The 19,024-nt window shown below is 37.5% G+C and overlaps 1 protein-coding gene across 6 annotated transcripts in view; it reads left to right on the top strand.

Annotated features, from left to right (window-relative positions):
• Window positions 1-19,024, top strand: part of LOC132407663 (histone-lysine N-methyltransferase EHMT1-like) — a 188,174-nt gene that overhangs the window by 104,895 nt on the left and 64,255 nt on the right. For 5 of the 6 annotated variants that reach the window (XM_059994490.1, XM_059994484.1, XM_059994487.1 and 2 more), the window contains 5 exons: window positions 5,691-5,798; window positions 6,023-6,168; window positions 9,473-9,616; window positions 10,735-10,958; window positions 13,009-13,197. In XM_059994490.1, the coding sequence (XP_059850473.1) occupies window positions 5,691-5,798; window positions 6,023-6,168; window positions 9,473-9,616; window positions 10,735-10,958; window positions 13,009-13,197 (811 nt within the window). The remainder of the gene's footprint in view (window positions 1-5,690; window positions 5,799-6,022; window positions 6,169-9,472; window positions 9,617-10,734; window positions 10,959-13,008; window positions 13,198-19,024) is intronic. The other variant, XM_059994485.1, reaches the window with a different exon arrangement.

Genomic DNA, 19,024 nt, shown 5'->3' with positions numbered 1-19,024 from the left:
AAGATGAGAAAGTACAATGGAGAAGTGAACCATAATTATTAATTATTAGATCACTTCCACTGATGAGTGCCTAACAAGCACTGGAGACATTTTTTGGAACTGAAACTTAGAAAGCATTAAAACCAGTGGAACTACAATGTGAGTGCCTTACTGGCAACCGTGAATTTGTAGCATATATAAATATTTGAAGATAATTGCAGATTGGTTTTGGTGGATTGTTTTTAGTTCTCATAGATTTGGAGAAACTGGACTGGCTTGTCTCAAGACTGATAGTTTCTGGAGTAGCCTTTGGGTGGTTTCTGCATCAAAGTGTTATAGAACCAACAAGTGAGCAGACTACACTAAATCTTGTAATGAATCAAGGGAATCTGGATTTTGCACTGGATGTCAAGTTGCAGGCTTCAAACATGATGTCAGGTCTGCTCAGTCTTACTACCCAAATGATCTGACACATCTGTGACCCAAGTTGCTCAGCTTCAGCTTCACGGAGGGGTGCATCCTGTATTGTGGCATGTGAGGATTCCATGTGGATAGTCTGAAAATTCCTGATGTAGTTTTCTTGGTGCCGTTGTACTGTACTGTCAACAGCAAAGGTGCCTATCCCTACAAAGCAAAATCTGTCATTTTCCTCATGCCCAATCTGAAAAGCTGACTTTAGCTGAGGGATAATGCTGTAGCAAAGGGTTGTAATCCTCCCCTCATGAAGTCATCTATGTGACAGGTAAGTACTCCAATCACATGATATCCTGAATCTTGCCAGTAAAAAAAGACAGCTGGATCCACTCGAGACATCTTCCCACCTGTTTCCAACATAATTTTCTTGACCTTTATGCCAGCAGAGTGATGCATCTGATAGATCTTCCACACACTTTTTGAGTTTCCACATGGTTCTTTCGCTTATGGCTTCAGATGGGGTTTTAATGTAAATGTCATGTATCAGCTCCATTCCTTGTAAGAATGCGGATTTTATGTCCATGCAGTGGGGTTGCCAGTGCTCTTGACGTATCTCTGAGAAGTAGTCGGAGAGACTCTGGTGCACATGTTGTTGAGTCTTTTTGGAGTTCTTTTATGTTCAGTTCCTCAAAACTTCTAGTCACCAGGAGTGATTCTGGTATAATTCCTGCCTGAGTTTCTTTCAGGGTGTGCACCCATCTAGTAGACACTGTCTTCTGGCCAATGTTTCTGGCTTCCTCAAACACTCCATTATTTCTCCAATGTCTGATTTCATCCTGTTTTGCTGATTCAAACAACACCTCTTTTGTTACTAGGACATCTGTGTTCACCAGTTTTTGCACTTCATTCTGGTTCTGTTCACTTACATAGCTTCCAAACCATTTTTCTCCACACACTGTGTGTGTGTGTGTGTGTGTGTGTGTGTGTGTGTGTGTGTGTGTGCATGCTGTATGAATAACAGCAGATCTTACAGATTTCTATCATCAAAATCTCTGCCTCAGATGTCTCTGCATTACTAAGTGATTTCTTCACAAGCAATGTGATATGATACTGTTCTACATTTTCAGATTTGTTATGTTTTTCAGTTAGCCTAGCTTGTTTGGTTCTGTGCAGACAGCTTTTTGCCCAGTGGTAAATACTTTGACATACTGCACATTCTGATCTCCTACTGTACTTGTTTATTGGATTTGTGCCAGGTAATGGAACCCTTGTCTGGTCACTCTGGGATCTACGCTGGCTATACTCTTCTTTCTGCTCAGTGAACTATGCCATTTCCTGACTCAAACTAATTCCGACTGTTGTCTTAGTTGCCTTTTCTGCAAAAATCCTCTTCATTGCTGGTTTCATAGATGCAAATGTAAATTCCGTACATGCAGTTAATGGTACCTGTCTGTCCTTTATGTCTAGACATGGAGTATCCAACAATTTAAAAGCTAATAACAGTGCCAGGTAGTTCCATTTTGTATTAATGCAAGCGACTACATAAAAAAAAATCAACAGTATAATCAGCCATATTTTTAGAATTGTCTCTAACTTTTGTCAAAGTCTGAATATGCCTCGTACGTTCAATCCTTCCTTCAGAAAGAAAACTGTCAAGCATATTTATTAGCATATTCATACAGTCATCTTTGTTCAAATCTTTCTCTGAAATTCCCATGGTAATCTGTCTCGTTTTTCCCAAAAGCACCAACACAACAGCCAAGACTTGCTTGCTTCTTCTGTAGTTCTGTAACATGAGTCCATGTTCCAGTTTTATATTTCCAGCTTTCATAAGGCTTGCTCTCGTCAAATGCTGGTGGTTTCCTTTAATTGTAAAATATCCTGTGCCACCACTGTAAACTGCCAAACAACAAAGACACATTTTTCTTCTGTTTAAACAACTTTCAACGTTTCAGTTCAATATATGAGGGCCGCCACGTTTTTATCCTGCAATTCCCCCTCTTCCTTCAGCACACACACGCGTAACAAGGAAAGTACACATGCCTACTAAGTATTTATATAGAATAAATGAACAGAACTCAACATTAGGGACAGATAGCATGGCTTTTAGTAAGGTAGGTCATGGCTTACTAACTTGATTATTTCCATGAGGTGACCAAGGTGATCAATGAGGATAGAGCTGTATTGTATTTTTATATAAATAAATCAATAACATCAGAGTGGATTTGTAACTTTGCCCATGAATACAAAAATAGATAATGCAGAAGGTTGCCAGTGGATATTGTAGGTACTCGATCATTTGTAGATATGGGCAGAGAAATGGCAGATAGAGTTTGATCTGGCCCTGTGCGAGGTGTTGTACTTTAGGAGATTGAATCTAAAGGGACAGTATACAGTTAATATAGCATCATTAATATTGTTGATTTATGGAAGATGCTGAGTCCAACTCAATATCTCCCTAAAAGTGACTGCAAAGGTTGATGGGGTGATAAATACTACAGTGCCATGCAAAAGTTTGGGCACCCCAGTCAATATTTCTGTTACTGTGAATAGTTAAGTGAGTAGAAGATGAACTGATCTCCAAAAGTCATAAAGTTAAAGATGAAACATTTTTTTCAACATTTTAAGCTCCTCAAATCTTGTCCCAACAATCAGCTCCTCTAAGCAGCTGCCTAGCACTCTGAAAGTTAAAATAAATGATGCCCACAAAGCAGGAGAAAGCTATGAGAAGATAGCAAAGCATTTTCAGGTAGCCGTTTCCTCAGTTCGTAATGTAATTAAGAAATGACAGTTAACAAGAACGGTGGAGGTCAAATTGAGGTTTGGAAAACCAAGAAAACTTTCTGAGAGAACTGCTCGTAGGATTGCTAGGGAGGCAAATCAAAACCCCCATTTGACTGCAAAAGACCTTCAGGAAGTTTTAGCAGACTCTGGAGTGGTGGTGCACTGTTCTACTGTGCAGCGGTACCTGAACAAATATGACCTTCATGGAAGAGTCATCAAAAGAAAACCTTTCCTGCATCGTCACCACAAAATTCAGCGTCAAAAGTTTACAAAGGAACATCTAAACAAGCCTGATGCATTTTGGAAAGTCCTGTGGATTGATGAATTTAAAATAGAACTTTTTGGTCACAATGAGCAAAGGTATGTTTGGAGAAAAAAGGGTGCAGAGTTTCATGAAAAGAACACCTCTCCATCTGTTAAGCACGGGGGTGGATCGATCATGCTTTGAGCTTGTGTTGCAGCCAGTGGCATGGGGAACATTTCATTGGTAAAGGGAAGAAAGAATTCAGTGAAACACCAGCAAATTCTGGAAGCAAACATCACACCGTCTGTAAAAAGAAAAAGCTGAAGATGAAAAGAGGATGCTTCTACAACAGGATAATGATCCTAAACACACCTCAAAATCCACAGTGTACTTTCTCAAGAGGCACAAGCTGAAGGTTTTGCCGTGGCCCTCAGTCCCGTGACCTAAACATCATGGAAAATCCGTGGATGGACCTCAAAAGAGCAGTGCATGCAAGATGTCCAAGAATCTCACAGAACCAGAAGTCTTTTGCAAGGAAGAATGGGCGAAAATCTCCCAAACAAAAATTGAAAGACTTAGTTGGTGACAGAAAGCATTTACAAGCTGTGAAACTTTTGTTCCGGCCCCTTTTCCTTTTTTGTTATTTTGAAACTGTAAAAGGTGGAAATACAAAAAGTAATCTTGCTTAAAATATTGAAGAAATGTGTCATCTTTAACTTTATGGCTTTTGGAAATCAGGTCATCTTTTACTCGCTTAGCTATTCACAGTAACAGAAATTCTGACTGGGGTGCCCAAACTTTTGCATGCCACTGTATGTTGCCTTTATAAGTCAGGATACTGTGTTCAAGAGTATTCAAGAGTAAGGAAGTTATGTTTTCGTTTGGTAAAACTTCGGTTCAATTCCGATTGCCCAATTATAGGCAAGATGCTGAAGTTCACCAGGATGCTGCCTGGATTAGTGGGTATGTACTGCAATGACAGATTTGGGTTTCCTCTGGGGTATCAGAGGCTGAGGGGAGACTTAATAGAAGTTTATAAGATTGTGAGAAGTATTGATGTAGATAAATTGATACCTTTTTCCTCCATGTTGAAATGTCCAATACTAGAGTGTATGCATTTAAAGTGTGTGTGTGAGAGTGAGAGAGAGAGAAAGAAAAGACTGCCCAGATTAGGACCATATCCTTCCATGTCTTGTCCATCTAATTATCTGTTAAACACAGTGGTTGAATCTAATTCTATTACTGCTGATGTTCCTGTTGATCCTTGCCAATTTTTATTGATGCTTTATAGAGCACATTTTACCTGGATACATAATGGCTTGGTTTGGCAACTTCTCTGTCTGTGACTGCAAGAATCTGCACAGAGCTGTGGATACAGCACATCACTGAAATCAGACTTCTATCCATGGACTCTTTATTTCTCGCTGACTGTGAAGCAGCCAGTGTAATTAAAGACCCCTACCCACCCCAGCATTCTCTTTTCCTCCTTCGATCAGACAGAAGATACAAATCCTGAAAGCACAGACCACGAGGTTGAAGGACAACTTCTACCCTACTGTTATAAGACTAATAAATCATTCCCATGTACAATAAGATAGATGCAACTTGAGAATCTACCTCATTATGATCTTGCACCTTATTACTTACTAGCACTGCAGTTTTTCCTTAGCTGTTTCATTTTGTTCTGCATTGTGTTATTTTATCTTGTTCCACCTCTAATACACTATGTAAGGACAAGTTTTTCATTGTATCTCAGTACATGACAATAATAAACTAATCTGAATTCCATTTCAACCCTTTCCTCAACAGCACATTCCAGATATCATCTCCTCTGTGTAAAAAAAATGTGAGAAATTAAGGTTCCTATCTCAATTTAAAACTGCCATTTTGTTTTTGGTTTTCCTACTTTTGGGAAAAGATTTTGCTTGAAAAATGTTTGAGGTGGAACTTGGGGCTGACCTTGTCAGTGTGCAGATCAGTGGATATCAATTCAGCATATGGGAGAAACTATATGTCTGCTGTCCATTCCAGTAATGTTTAATGTAGGATACTCTGCCACCAAAGTTTGAACACAGCCACCAAATGTTAGATTATTTAATCCTGATATCCTGTCCTCATCAGAAGGTTCAGAATTCTTTAACCAGTAAAAACCATGGAGAAAATGGTTTATAATTTGTCAAAGACAAATGTCTCTCTGAATCAATCTGTGTTCAGGCTATTGTGTGATTACCTTTCATAAACTTCTCAGTGTAAATTTAATTAATTACAGGTGCTGACACAGAGACCCAAACTTTGACAGATAATAATGAGTATACCGAGGTTCCCCTTGACTCATTGGATCTGCCTACAGGTGGTCTGTTTTCTTCACAGTCTACAGGTAAAGATGATATGGTGAACTTAAGAATACCTATATACAGGAACTTATTTCTGAATGTGCAACTTGGATAAAATAATTATTTGTTGTTGGGTGGAAACATTTTGGACTTGTATTTGACTTAAAGGATTGGTCCATTTGAGGTTTTGCATGATCTGTATGAGTACTTTTGACAATACTTTATGTAATAATAAAAGTTAATTTTGAATTTTGCTATTTCAATGTAGGTATTTCCCAAAGCTCTGACTCAGTGGAATTAGATAAACTGCAGGAGTTACCGCTTTGTAGCTGTCGGATGGAAACACCAAAAAGCCGAGAGATAGTTAAACTGGCTAATAATAAATGTATGGCCACTGAGAATATAGATGAAGAGGTAAGGAGCTCTTGCTTAAATTTGACAAAGTAATTAATTGGGCAGGTATCAGTTAGTGGATACATTGTTAGGACTGGATTGCATAGTTAATTATGCTAGAAAACTAATTCTTAATAGTGAAATTGCATGAAAATTAGCTTTTTTAGAAACCCAATCAGATAAAAGGAGCCAAATTAACTAAATAACACAAAAGGCAATATACTTATTAATTTATTTATTGAGAAAAATAATCCAATATTACATGTATATGAACCTCTGGGGTAATGCCTTCTATAAAAGCTATTTGGAGTCAGGCATCCCAATCAATGAGATGAGATTAGTGGCATAGGTTGTAGAGGTGCCATGCCCTATTTAAAAAGAAAAGACACGAACTCAGTTTACAAACAGAGTCTGCCATTCTCAGGAAATAGCTGTTTATGCCTCAATCAAAACAGCTTGCAAAAGACCTTAGAAGAAGAATTGCGGAGATGCATGAAGCTGTGGAAGAGGCTACAAAAGCATTTCTAAAGGCCTGAGTGTTCATCAGTCCACAGTAAGAGAAATTGTCACAAATTGGAGGAAACTCAGTACTGTTGCTACTCTTCCTAGAAGTGGGCATCCTGCAAAAATCACACTAAGAGCACAATGTGCAATGCTGAAGTAGGTAAAATACGACCCAAGGGTAACAGCAAGAGACCTGCAGAAATCTCTAGAACTTGTTACAGTCTCTGTTCAAGAACTACACTGAACAAGAACGGTGTTTGTGGAAGGACAGCACAGAGGAAACCACTATTTTCCAAAAAAAATCATTGCTGCACATCTCAAGTTTGCAAAAGACCACCTGGATGTTCCACAACTCTTCTGGGACAGTGTTCTGTGGACAGATGAGTCAAAGATTGAACTTCTTGGCAGAAATGCACATTGCTATGTTTGGAGGAAAAAGGACACGGCACACCAACCCCAAAACCTCATCCTAACTGAAGCATGGTGGAAGGAACATCGTGGTTTGGGGAGCTTTGCTGCCTCAGGGTCTGGACAGCTTGCAATCGTTGAGCGAGCAATGAATAGAAAATTGTATCAAGGCATGTCAGGGTAGCAGTCTGTCACCTGAAGCTTAATAGAAGTTGGATAATGCAACAAGACAATGATTTGAAAGACAAGACTAAATCAACAGCAGAATGGTTTAAAAAGAAAAAGCTTCATGTTTTGGAACGGCCAAGTCAAAGTCCTGACCTTAATTTGATAGAAATTTTGTGGAAGGATCTGAAGCAAGCTGTTCATGCAAGGAAGCCCACCAGCATCCCAGAGTTGAAACAGTTTTGTATGCAGGAATGGCCTAAAATTCCTCCAAGCCTATGTGCAGGATTTTTCAACAGTTACTAGGCATGTTTGGTTGAAGTTGTTACTGTATGAGGGAGTCACACCAGTTTCTAAAGGAACTTTTCTCAGGAAATAAATGTATAATTTTTCTCTGTAAATAAATGAGCAGATGTAATGTTTTGGTGTTATTTATTTACTCGGGTTCTCTATCTAGTTTTAGGACTTGCATGAAGATCTGATCACATTTTAGATCATTTGCAGAAGTATAGAAAATTCTGCAGGATTCATGAACTCTCTAGCACTACTGTATTTACTTGTAATTTGTAATTTCTTTGCACTGATTGTTGCTGCAAATCAACGAATTTAATGACATACACGGTAGAGATAGTAAATCTGATTCTGAGTAGTTGATGGTCAGACTTGGTTGAGACAAAGTGTGCATTTACCTACTGTGCCTCAAGCTCTTTTTCAGAATGATGCTTTGGAGTTCTTTGTTCCTGCATGAGAGGGTTGAAGTTCCTCAGTCAGATGATCAATTCGAAAGATGCCTGAACTATACCTCTTCCCACTCTGTTAATTGTAAAAATGCCATCCCTTCTCTCAATTCCTCCGTCTCCACTGCATCTGCTCTCAGGGTGAGGCTTTTCATATCAGAGCAATATTCTTCCAAGACCAACTCTTCCCTCACCCCATCCTCCTGCCATCCTAGCAGCGATAGGCACCTACCACTCCACTACAATTCTCCACGTCCCAACACAATTCTCCATAACCTCCAGCATCTCCAACAGGATCCCACAACCAAACAGATCTCTCCCCCCACCCCCCTCCACACTTTATGCTTTCCACAGGGATTGCTCCCTCTGTGACTCTTTTGTCGACTCATCCCCCTGCACTGATCTCCCTCCTGGCATTTATCCTTGCAAGCGAGCAAGTGCTACACCTACCCCTACAACCTCCTTCTTCACTACCATTCAGGGTCTCAAACATTCCTTTCAGGTGAGGCAACACTTTACCTGTGAGTCTTTTGGGGTCATCTACTGTATTTGGTGCTCTCAATGTGATGTTCTGTATATCAGTGAGACCCAACGTAGATTGCTGAGTACTGCTTTGCTGAGCACCTACGCTCCACGACAGAAAAAGAGGGAACTCCCACCCATTTTAATTCCACTTTCCATTCCCATTCCAACATGCCTCTTCTGTTGTAATGAGGCCACACTCAGGCTGGAGGAACAACACCTTATATTCCGTCTGGGTAGCCTCCAACCTGATGACCTGGACATTGATTTCTTTAACTTCCAGTAATGCCTGACCCCCACACTCCTCCCCTCACCTCATCATTCCCCATTTGCTTTTTCCTTTCCTCCTTACCTGCCAATCACCTCCCTCTGATGTTCCTCCCCCTTTCTTTCTTTTATGGCCTTCTGTCCTCTTCTATTATATTCCCCCTTCTCCAGCCCTGTGTCTCTTTCACCAATCAAACTTCCCAGTTCTTTCTTCGCCTCTCTCCCCTCCTGGTTTCACCAATCACCTCTTGTTTCTTCCTCTTCCCCACACCTTCTGACTCTTGACTCCTCATCTTTTTTCTTCAGTCCTGATGAAGGGTCTCAGCTCGAAACATGGACTATACTCTTTTTCATAGATGCTTCCTGGCTTGCTGAGTTCCTCCAGCATTTTCTGTGTGCTGCAGATATTTCCAATATCTGCAGGTTTTCTCATGTATGCGTCATGAAATTTCTTGTTTTGCGGCAGTGGTGCAGTGCAAGACACAAAAAATTACTGTAAGTTATAAAAAAAATAAAAGGTGCAAAGGAGAAATAGCAAAGTAGTGTTCAAGGTATCATGGAAGAACCTGTTCCTAAAATGCTGAGTGTGGGTTTTTAAGCTCCTGTACTTCCTGATGGTAGTAATTCAATGCTTTGTTGTTGATTTTAAAAATAATTCAGTGATAATAGTTTAGAACATAACTTTGTAAATAAGAAGCTGATTGCATAATCGTTTCTTCTAGTTAAGTAGCTGCATTAACACAGTGATTAAGCAAGAGTTGATGCGACCTTCCAATAAGGTGCAACTAATGGTGTTATGTGAGGACCATAGATCCCGGATGGTTAAGCATCAGTGTTGCCCAGGATGTGGATATTTCTGCACCGCCGTAAGTATAGAAAGCATCAAAGCATTTAAGTACAAATATCACATCAAAAATATTTTCTCATTGATTTAAAATTCAACTTATGTATTTAATATTGGACAAAATTTGAAATGGTATCTTGTGATGTGTGAAACATTATTATCTTTTTCTTAGAGCAGGTTACCTTGAAAGCCATGAGGCATGCTCATAAATGGCAGCAAGCATGTAAATATTATTTATTTTTAAATAGCTGAATGTCTCAGAATAATAGAATATTTAGAGTTGGCTTGCTGCTTCATTTCCAAATAAAGGAAAGAAAATAGCCTGGTTCCAATTCTAGGCACTCTGTGTGGGAACCAGATAGATTGTCCACCAGGTGACACATGAGACTTCAAACTAAATGGCTGCATTTTTGATAGCTGTGGCAGGGCTATTTAGATTTAACTTGCTGTCATTTGTAAAATCCCTTTACACATTGCACGTATGTTATTTGGAGATGTAGCTCTTCATTTTTGTTCTTAGGAATTTAATTTCTTTGTAAGTAGAAGAGTGCGGTGTTTTATAACTGGGGGCATGCCTCTTGGATGCATTAAAAGTAATCAGAGACAAACATTGTTGAAGGATTAGATTGAGATGCGACAATTTTGATCCTTTTTTTAATTAGTTGTTTCCGTATAACTGATTGTGGGCATGACATTACATTGCATTATCAATCATCCTTAGAAAACAACCTTGCGTATGTTATCGTATAGTTGTATAGTCCTTTATTGCAAGTCTATTAGTGTTTCATCTCCAATAATTGTTTAGACTGGATGATTTACTAGAAATTCAGTAGGGTAATAAAGCTACTACTTACATGGTATGAGTTAAACTTGGGTTTAAAACTAAGGATTCCTGTAGTCAATTTCTTTATTTCAACTAGAGTTAGTTAGGTAGACTTGATCTCTTTCAAGTGGAAAAACTATGAACAGTCAGCAAAGATGGCCAGTACTATCATTAAATTTATTGAAGAGTTTGGTAAGATGCTGATATTAGCTCCTTCACTCACTCGTCATGCTAGAAAATTTTGAAAAAATAATACAATTATGCTCAATTATTGTATGTTCGTAAAGGTATGTAATAAAATAGGGTGCCTTTTCCAGGGGACGTTCATGGAATGCCAGCCTGATAGTACCATTTCCCACCGTTTTCACAAAAACTGTGCATCATGTATAAATGGCTTATCTTTCTGCCCACACTGTGGTGAGGATACTGCTCAAGCAAAAGAAGTGACGATAGCAAAAGCAGACACTACTTCTATGGTACCTCTTCCAACACAGGAGAAGATGATTGCTATAAATGGAAAAGCAGACACTACAACAGCAAGGTGAGTCTCTGAGTCTCCTTTAGTGAGCTGATAAGCACTCTTGTTGAAAATAATTGTCAACATTTAGAATCTGACTACTTGACAGGTCATTAATTACTTGAGTGACTGAACATCACATAATGGTATGTCAAATTTGAATCTAAATACGGAGTAGAAATAATTTTTTTTTATTAATGTGTTTTTGACTTTGTTAAAATTGTTAACTTCAATGTTTTTATGATATCTTTTTTTTAAGTTAGATGTCTAACTAGATGTTACTGTATAGCTATCTAGTAGCTTGGACTATTGATTTTGTGACATGAATTCAAATCCCATTTAGGTAGCTAGGAAGTTTAAATGAAGGAGAATTATTTCTGTGTTTAAGAAGCTAACGTCATTGAAGATAGCCGTGATTCTGTTGGATTGTTGTGAACATGCACCTGGTTTAACTAATGTCCTTCCAGGAAAAAGGATCCTTGTATTGCAATGTTGGTGTGTCACCTGGCCTTTGGCCCTTCTGAATTGCACTTGAAATTGCTTTCCAAAGAAATTGGAGATGGGCAATAAGTTTAAAAAAAATGTACAAAGGTTGTGGAAATTATTACCCAAGAACAAAAATACTGCTGCTGTTATAAAATATGAAATAAAAGCTGAAAATACTCAATATTTATAACTAATCCTTCAGGTCTTTCATTAGTTGTGAAGGAAGTTAATAACCTGAAGAATTAACACTGTTTCTTTCCTGATGTTGCTTGACCTACAGATTACTCCCAGCATCTTTAGCTTTTATTCCAGGTTTCCTGCACCTACTGCAGTATGTTAGCATGCATAAAAATTTCCAAGTAGATCACTCTTGCATTGTGTGTAGTTCTGATAATTAAAAATGACATTAAGCTGCAGGGGATGCAGAAAAGATTCACAGAATTGTTAGTGGGACTGGAGGGTTTGAATTATAAGGAGAGACTGGATAAACTGGGGCTGTTTTCTCTGGGGCATCGGAGGCTGTGGGGTGACCTTATAGACATTTTAAAAAACACGAGGAACATCAATAGGGTGAACATTTAGGTTTTTTACCCAGAGTAGGGGAGTATACAATGAGAGGGCCTAGCTTTATGGTAAGACAGGAAAAGTTTAATAGAGGCGTGAGGGGTAACTTTTTCACATAGAGGGTTGTGGGTATATGGAACAAGCTGCTAGATAAGCTATAAAAGACATTTGGATGGATACATGGTTAGAAAAGGCTCAAAGATGTATGTTCCAAATGCAGGCAAATGGGGCTAGCTTAAAATGTTTGGTATGGAAGTGTTGGGCTTGTTTCCATACTGTACAATTCTCTGACTTGATGATTGAAAATTCTTGTTGATTAAAATTTAATGAGATATTGATATTCTTATAAGGCAGTTACTTAAATTGCTGTTTATTGATATTCTTATGAGGCAGTTACTTAAATTTGTTTATCTGCAAGTGGATTTGATGTTAATTGCACCCTTAAGTTGAAATTTTTTACATGAAGTACTGACTTTCTCTCAAGACTAGAAGTATTGTCATGCAGTAAAGATGCATGACAATTTGTTATTGTCAAGATTTATGATCTTTGGAGATAAGTTTCTTGATAGAGTTTTAACAATTTATTTTCTCTTTTACATATTTATGTTCTGCTCATGTAGTAGAGCACTTGAAATGATGTGATTTAGCATTTTTTTGCTCTGCATATATTACTTTTCTCTTTCATATTTAAAAACAAATTGGTGCTGTTTACTTGGATTGCCAGTTTAAGGTTGAATGATGGCATGCTGTTTCATTTCACATTGTTGGTTTTTCTGTAACCATGTTACTCTTTGGGAGCATGTGTAACTGAATATTTTGAAAGTCTGACATGAAAATATTTATTGGTACATTTCAGAATTTTATTTGTAAATGTTCATCTTGCATATTTAAGCTGACATGGTCCACTTATAGAACTAGGTGCTTTCAAAGCGGTGGCTATTAAAAATATGATCTTCAGAATTGCCATTTAGTACAATACATAATTAATTTTTATCAAGTTAGTATAAATGTTGTCTTTTTACAGCAGTGCTCGGATGAGGATGTCAATGGAAAATAAGCCCGAAAGTGCCGTTTCCAAGGTGGCTGATAGTTCAGACATATATAGCTCATCCACTACTTTGAAATCTGGAGCAATCTTACCAGTTACAGGTCTGTCAACTGCGCCTGGGAAAGAGACAATGGAAAGTATTCTTATTGCTCTTGATACGGAGAGGTAAGCATTCAAAAAGGATGTGTTAATGATACAACTACAATTTAAAAGCAATACATTAAAGAAAATTTATCTAAATTACTGACCTGAAACAAAAACAGCAATTCTGAAGGTTCTAAAGTGAAGTTAATATATTTATGTTCTCTTGACACACTATGGATACAATTTCTGTGAGATTAAGCAGACAGACCCATTACAATTTGCCTATCACCACAATAGGACGACAGCAGATGCAATCTCAGTGGTTCTCCATGCGGCTTTAGACCACCTGGACAACACAAACACCTATGTCAGGATGCTGTGCATCAACTATAGCTCAGCATTTAATACCATCATTCCCACAATCCTGATTGAGAAGTTGCAGAACCTGGGCCTCTGTACCTCCCTCTGCAATTGGATTCTTGACTTCCTAACCGGAACACCACAATCTGTGCGGATTGGTGATAACATCTCTTCGCTGACTATCAACACTGATACACCTCTACTCTCTATATACTCCATGACTGTGGCTAGGCATAGCTCAAATACCATCTGCAAATTTGCTGATGATACAGCCATTGCTGGTAGAATCTCAGGTGGTGCTGAGAGGGTGTACAGGAGTGAGATATACCAATTAGTGAAGTGGTGCTGCAGCCACAACCTGGCCCTCAGCATCAGTAAGACGAAAGAGCTGATTGTAGACTGCTGGAAGGGGAAGACGAAGGAACACATACCAATCCTCATAGAGGGATCAGAAGTGGAGAGAGTGTGCAGCTTCAAGTTCCTGGGTGTCAAGATCTCTGAGGATCTAACCTGGTCACAACATATCAATGCAGTTATAAAGAAGGCAAGACAGTGGCTATATTTTATTTGGAGTTTGAAGGGATTTGGTATGTCAACAAATATACTCAAAAACTTATATAGTTGTACCGTGGAGAGCATTCTGACAGACTGCATTACTGTCTGTTATGGAGAGGCTACAGCACAGGACCGAAAGAAGCTGCAGAAGGTTGTAAATTTAGTCAGCTCCATCTTGGGTGTTGGCCTACAAAGTACCCAGGACATCTTCAAGGAGCAGTGTCTCAGAAAGGCAGCATCCAATATTAAGGACCTTCAGCACCCAGGGCGTGCCCTTTTTTCACTTTTGTCATCACGTAGGCGTTACAGAAGCCTTGAAGGCACACACCCAGCGACTTAGGAGCAGCTTCTTCCCCTCTGCCATCCGAGTCCTAAATGGACATTGAACCCTCAGACACTACTTCACTTTTTTTTAAATACAGAGTATTTCTGTTTTTGTATGATTTTTAATCTATTCAATATATGTATATGTATATAATGTATACTGAATAAGATTTATTTATTACTATTATTTTTTTCTTCTATATTATGATTACATTGAACTGCAGCTGCAAAGTTAACAAATTTCACGTCACATGCTGGTGATAATAAACCTGATTCTGACTCTGGAAAAAAAAGAGCTGTGTCATTATTGTTTTGGAACTGAATGCTTACAGGTGCACAAAAATAGGAGGTGGTTATTGTACTCAATTCCGTATCTATATCATGAAGTAGGATGTCCCTTTTAAGCCATGGTTAGCAGTCCAGGAATCTAAAACTTGGGAATCGGAGTTCCCTTGGTTGCACAGCTTGTATTAGGATATGTTGTATATTTCTCACATCTGATATTAATAATTATTTTGAAATTGCTTTAAACTTTTTAAGTATTTGAGTTGGTTCATAAAGTGGAAAGTGATTTTTAGTAAAACAGTAGTCCTAAAATACTTAATCAAGGGTTCAGTATTTTTGATTTTGGTGGGATTTTTGTTTTGATCAAGCAAATACTCATCAAACTCACAGAGTAAATGAAGATGAAAAATGACTGCAGTGTCTTGAAATCCTGCAAGAAAACAAATCTCAGGGCTGTATGTGGTGACGTATGTACAAACCCCATTTCCAGAAAAGTTGGGATATTTTCCGAAATGCAATAAAAACAAAAATCTGTGATATGTTAAATCACGTGAACCTTTATTTAACTGACAAAAGTACAAAGAAAAGATTTTCAATAGTTTTACTGACCAACTTACTTGTATTTTGTAAATATACACAAATTTAGAATTTGATGGCTGCAACACACTCAACAAAAGTTGGGACATAGTTAAAATAAGATTGAAATGTGCACAGAATATTCAAGTAACACCGGTTTGGAAGACTCCACATTAAGCAGGCTAATTGGTAGCAGATGAGGTATCATGACTGGGTATAAAAGTAGCGTCCATCAAAGGCTCAGTCTTTGCAAGCAAGGATGGGTTGTGGCTCACCCCTTTGTGCCAAAGTTCGTGAGAGAATTGTTAGTCAGTTCAAAAGGAACATTTCCCAACGCAAGATTGCAGAGAATTTAGGTCTTTCAACATCTACAGTACATAACATTGTGAAAAGATTCAGAGAATTCAGAGACATCTCAGTGCGTAAAGGGCAAGGTTGGAAACCACTGTTGAATGCGTGTGATCTTCGAGCCCTCAGGCGGCACTGCCTAAGAAACAGTTATGCTACTGTGACAATTATAGCCACCTGGACTCGGGAGTACTTCGGAAAACCATTGTCACTTAACACAGTCCGTCGCTGCATCCAGAAATGCAACTTGAAACTGTATTACGTAAGGAGGAAGCCATACATAAACTCTATGCAGAAACGCCGGCGAGTTCTCTGGGACTGAGCTCATCTCAGATGGACCGAAAGACTGTGGAGCTGTGTGCTGTGGTCAGATGAGTCCACATTTCAGCTAGTTTTCGTAAAAAAACGGGCGTTGAATTCTCCGTGCCAAAGATGAAAACAACCATCCTGATTGTTATCAGCAAAAGATGCAAAAGCCAGCATCTGTGATGGTATGGGGGTGCATCAGTGCCCATGGCATGGGTGAGTTGCATGTATGTGAAGGTATCATTGACTCTGAGGCGTCAATTAGGATTTTAGAGAGACATATGTTGCCATCAAGGCGATGTCTCTTCCCGGGACATCCATGCTTATTTCAGCAGGACAATGCCAGACCACATTCTGCACGGGTTACAACAGCGTGGCTTTGTGTGCTTGACTGGCCTGCTGCCAGTCCAGATCTATCTCCTATTGAAAATGTATGGTGCATCATGAACAGGAGAATCAGACAACGGAGAACACGGACTGTTGAGCAGCTGAAGTCTTATATCAAGCAGGAATGGACAAAATTTCCAATTGCAAATCTACTACAATTAGTATCCTCAGTTCCAAAATGATTAAAAGGTGGCATTAAAAGGAAAGGTGATGTAACACAATGGTAAACAAGCCTCTGTCCCAACTTTTGTTGAGTGTGTTGCAGCCATCATATTCTAAATTTGTGTATATTTACAAAATACAATTAAGTTGGTCAGTAAAACTATTGAAAATCTTTTCTTTGTACTTTTGTCAGTTAAATAAAAGTTCACGTGGATTGACATATCACAGATGTTTTTATTGCATTTTGGAAAATATCCCAACTTTTCTGGAAATGGGGTTTGTAGAAACGTACTTTGATAATTTACTTTGCACTTTGAACAAACAAAAAAGTGATAGAAACAATTAGTACATGCCGCATCCATGGAATAAGAAAGAGAATTAGCATTTCAAATTGAAGACCTTCTTTACTTCTTTAGTGTTTCAAGGAGAAACAGATATACCTGGTGTATGTTCCCTGCACTTCCTGCTTTGTTTCAATGTGTTTTACACAGTGTGTTTCAATTTTACCCATTAAAGCAAAGTTCTTTCATTGTTCCATTAATGGCTATGGTTTAATACTGTAGCACTGCTGTAGCAATGCTTTCTTTCCAATATTTTTATTAATTTATATATATATAAGAATACAGAGTACAGGAAAAAATATATATACGTCAATACATTAAACTAAATCGCATATAAAGACTCCTTACCCTATATTCTAACAAGTCAATTAGTTTGTAACATTGAAAAATAATAATTTTATTATATATTAAAAAAACTAACCCACTCCCAAGACCAAAGCTGATTAGTAGAAAAAAAAGAAAGAAGATAGTTAGTCATCATCTGTGCTTGAACAGCAAATCAAAGGCTTTGAACATAATTCAGTAAATCTTGTTTCCAAAGATTTTTAATTTTATCTAAAGGAAGCCTTCTCATTCCCAACAGCATATAATAAATATTAATATAGATCCATTATATAAAATGGTTTCAGATTAAAGAATACATATAGTAGATTCTTATCAGGACTTTTAGGAAATATATTTACTTGAGACTGTAAAAAAAAATCTCTTATTTGTAGATATCGAAAAAATGCATTTTGGTAAACTATATTTAGTTGAGAATTGTTCAAACGAAAAAAGACTTACCTCTACAAACAAGTCCTGAAAGCATTTAATACCTAATCTGTCCCATTCTTTTAAAGCCACATCACTCGTAGGAGGGTTTAAGAAAAAAATTAGAAAAAAATGGGATTCGAAAGAATCTCAGTAAGCCAAAATATTTTTGGAATTGCATCCAAATCCTCATAGTGTGTTTAACCACCAGATTATCAGTTAACTTACTCATAGACAAAGGAAGTGAGGATCCAAGAAGAGAAATAATAGAGAATTTATTAACAGAAATAGCTTCTAAAAAAACCCACATCGGGCAGTCCTCACAATTTATATAATGTAACCAAAATGTAATATTTCTTATATTAACTGCCCAATAATAAAATCTAAAGTTTGGGAGGACTAATCCTCCATTCTTTTTATCTTTCTGAAGATAAATTTTATTTAATCTAGAACGCTTATTCTTCCATATATAAGTAGATATAATAAAGTCAAGAGAATCAAAAAAGGGTTTAGGAATGAAAACCGGTAATGCCTGAACAAAAAATATAAATTTAGGTAATATATTCATTTTGATAGAGTTAATTTGACCAATTAACAATAATGAAAGATGCAACCAATTTGTTAGTATTTTTTACATGATTCAATAGAGTAAGAAAATTTTCTTTAAACACCCATTAGTATCAGAAATTACTTTATGTTGAACAAAGGGAACTTTATTATCTATGGGGATCAAAACCCCTTTTGCTTTGGCTTGAAATGAAGAGTGAAAATGAGATTCTCTCCATCGAAAAACAATGCATACTTTAAGTTTTTAATTTATGCAAAAATCTTTTTTTTCCATGGGGTGATTTAGTCCTTTTACATTAAAACTAAGTAAATTAATACTTTTATCCATTTTAAGGTTCTTTGTAAGAAAGATTAAAATAACAATCAGAAAAATGTATATCAAAACCAAATAATAAACCTTGAAATATATTAACTGAGCAACAGAATTGACTAGATTCCCAAATCAGCTTCAAGGAAAAAAGACTCCCCATCCCTCCTCCCCCTCCCAAAGAGAGCAACTTGGTCATAGAGCAACCAATATCTACTTCCCCTAAACACATTCCCTTAGAAGGCCTGTTGGAACCACTCCAAGAATTCAAGGTTATTTAGTATTCCAACCAGATTAAATGAAATACAGTGAGAAACAAGCTTGGACAAGTTTATAAAAAAGATATAACAATTATTCATACTAAAAATATTAAACAGTCATTTTTTAATACATAGTATTTCTGTGTTTGCAAGATTTTTTAGTCTATTATATATATATATATATTCATTCATTTTTAAGTCTAAAAATTCTTGTGCATATTCCTTCATATAAAACCATTTAAATGATCCATTTTTCAGTGTAATCCTCAGTCGAGCCGGAGAATGAAGAGAGGGTTTAAAACTTTGACTGTATAACTCTGTCATAACTTTTTTGAAATTAGCACGTTCTGCCATAACCTCTGATGAAAAATCTTGAACAA

The sequence above is a fragment of the Hypanus sabinus genome, chromosome 18 (assembly GCF_030144855.1).
Source record: "Hypanus sabinus isolate sHypSab1 chromosome 18, sHypSab1.hap1, whole genome shotgun sequence".
NCBI lineage: Eukaryota > Metazoa > Chordata > Chondrichthyes > Myliobatiformes > Dasyatidae > Hypanus > Hypanus sabinus.
Note: the sequence above shows the minus strand (reverse complement) of the source record. Positions and strands in the feature narration are given on the sequence as shown.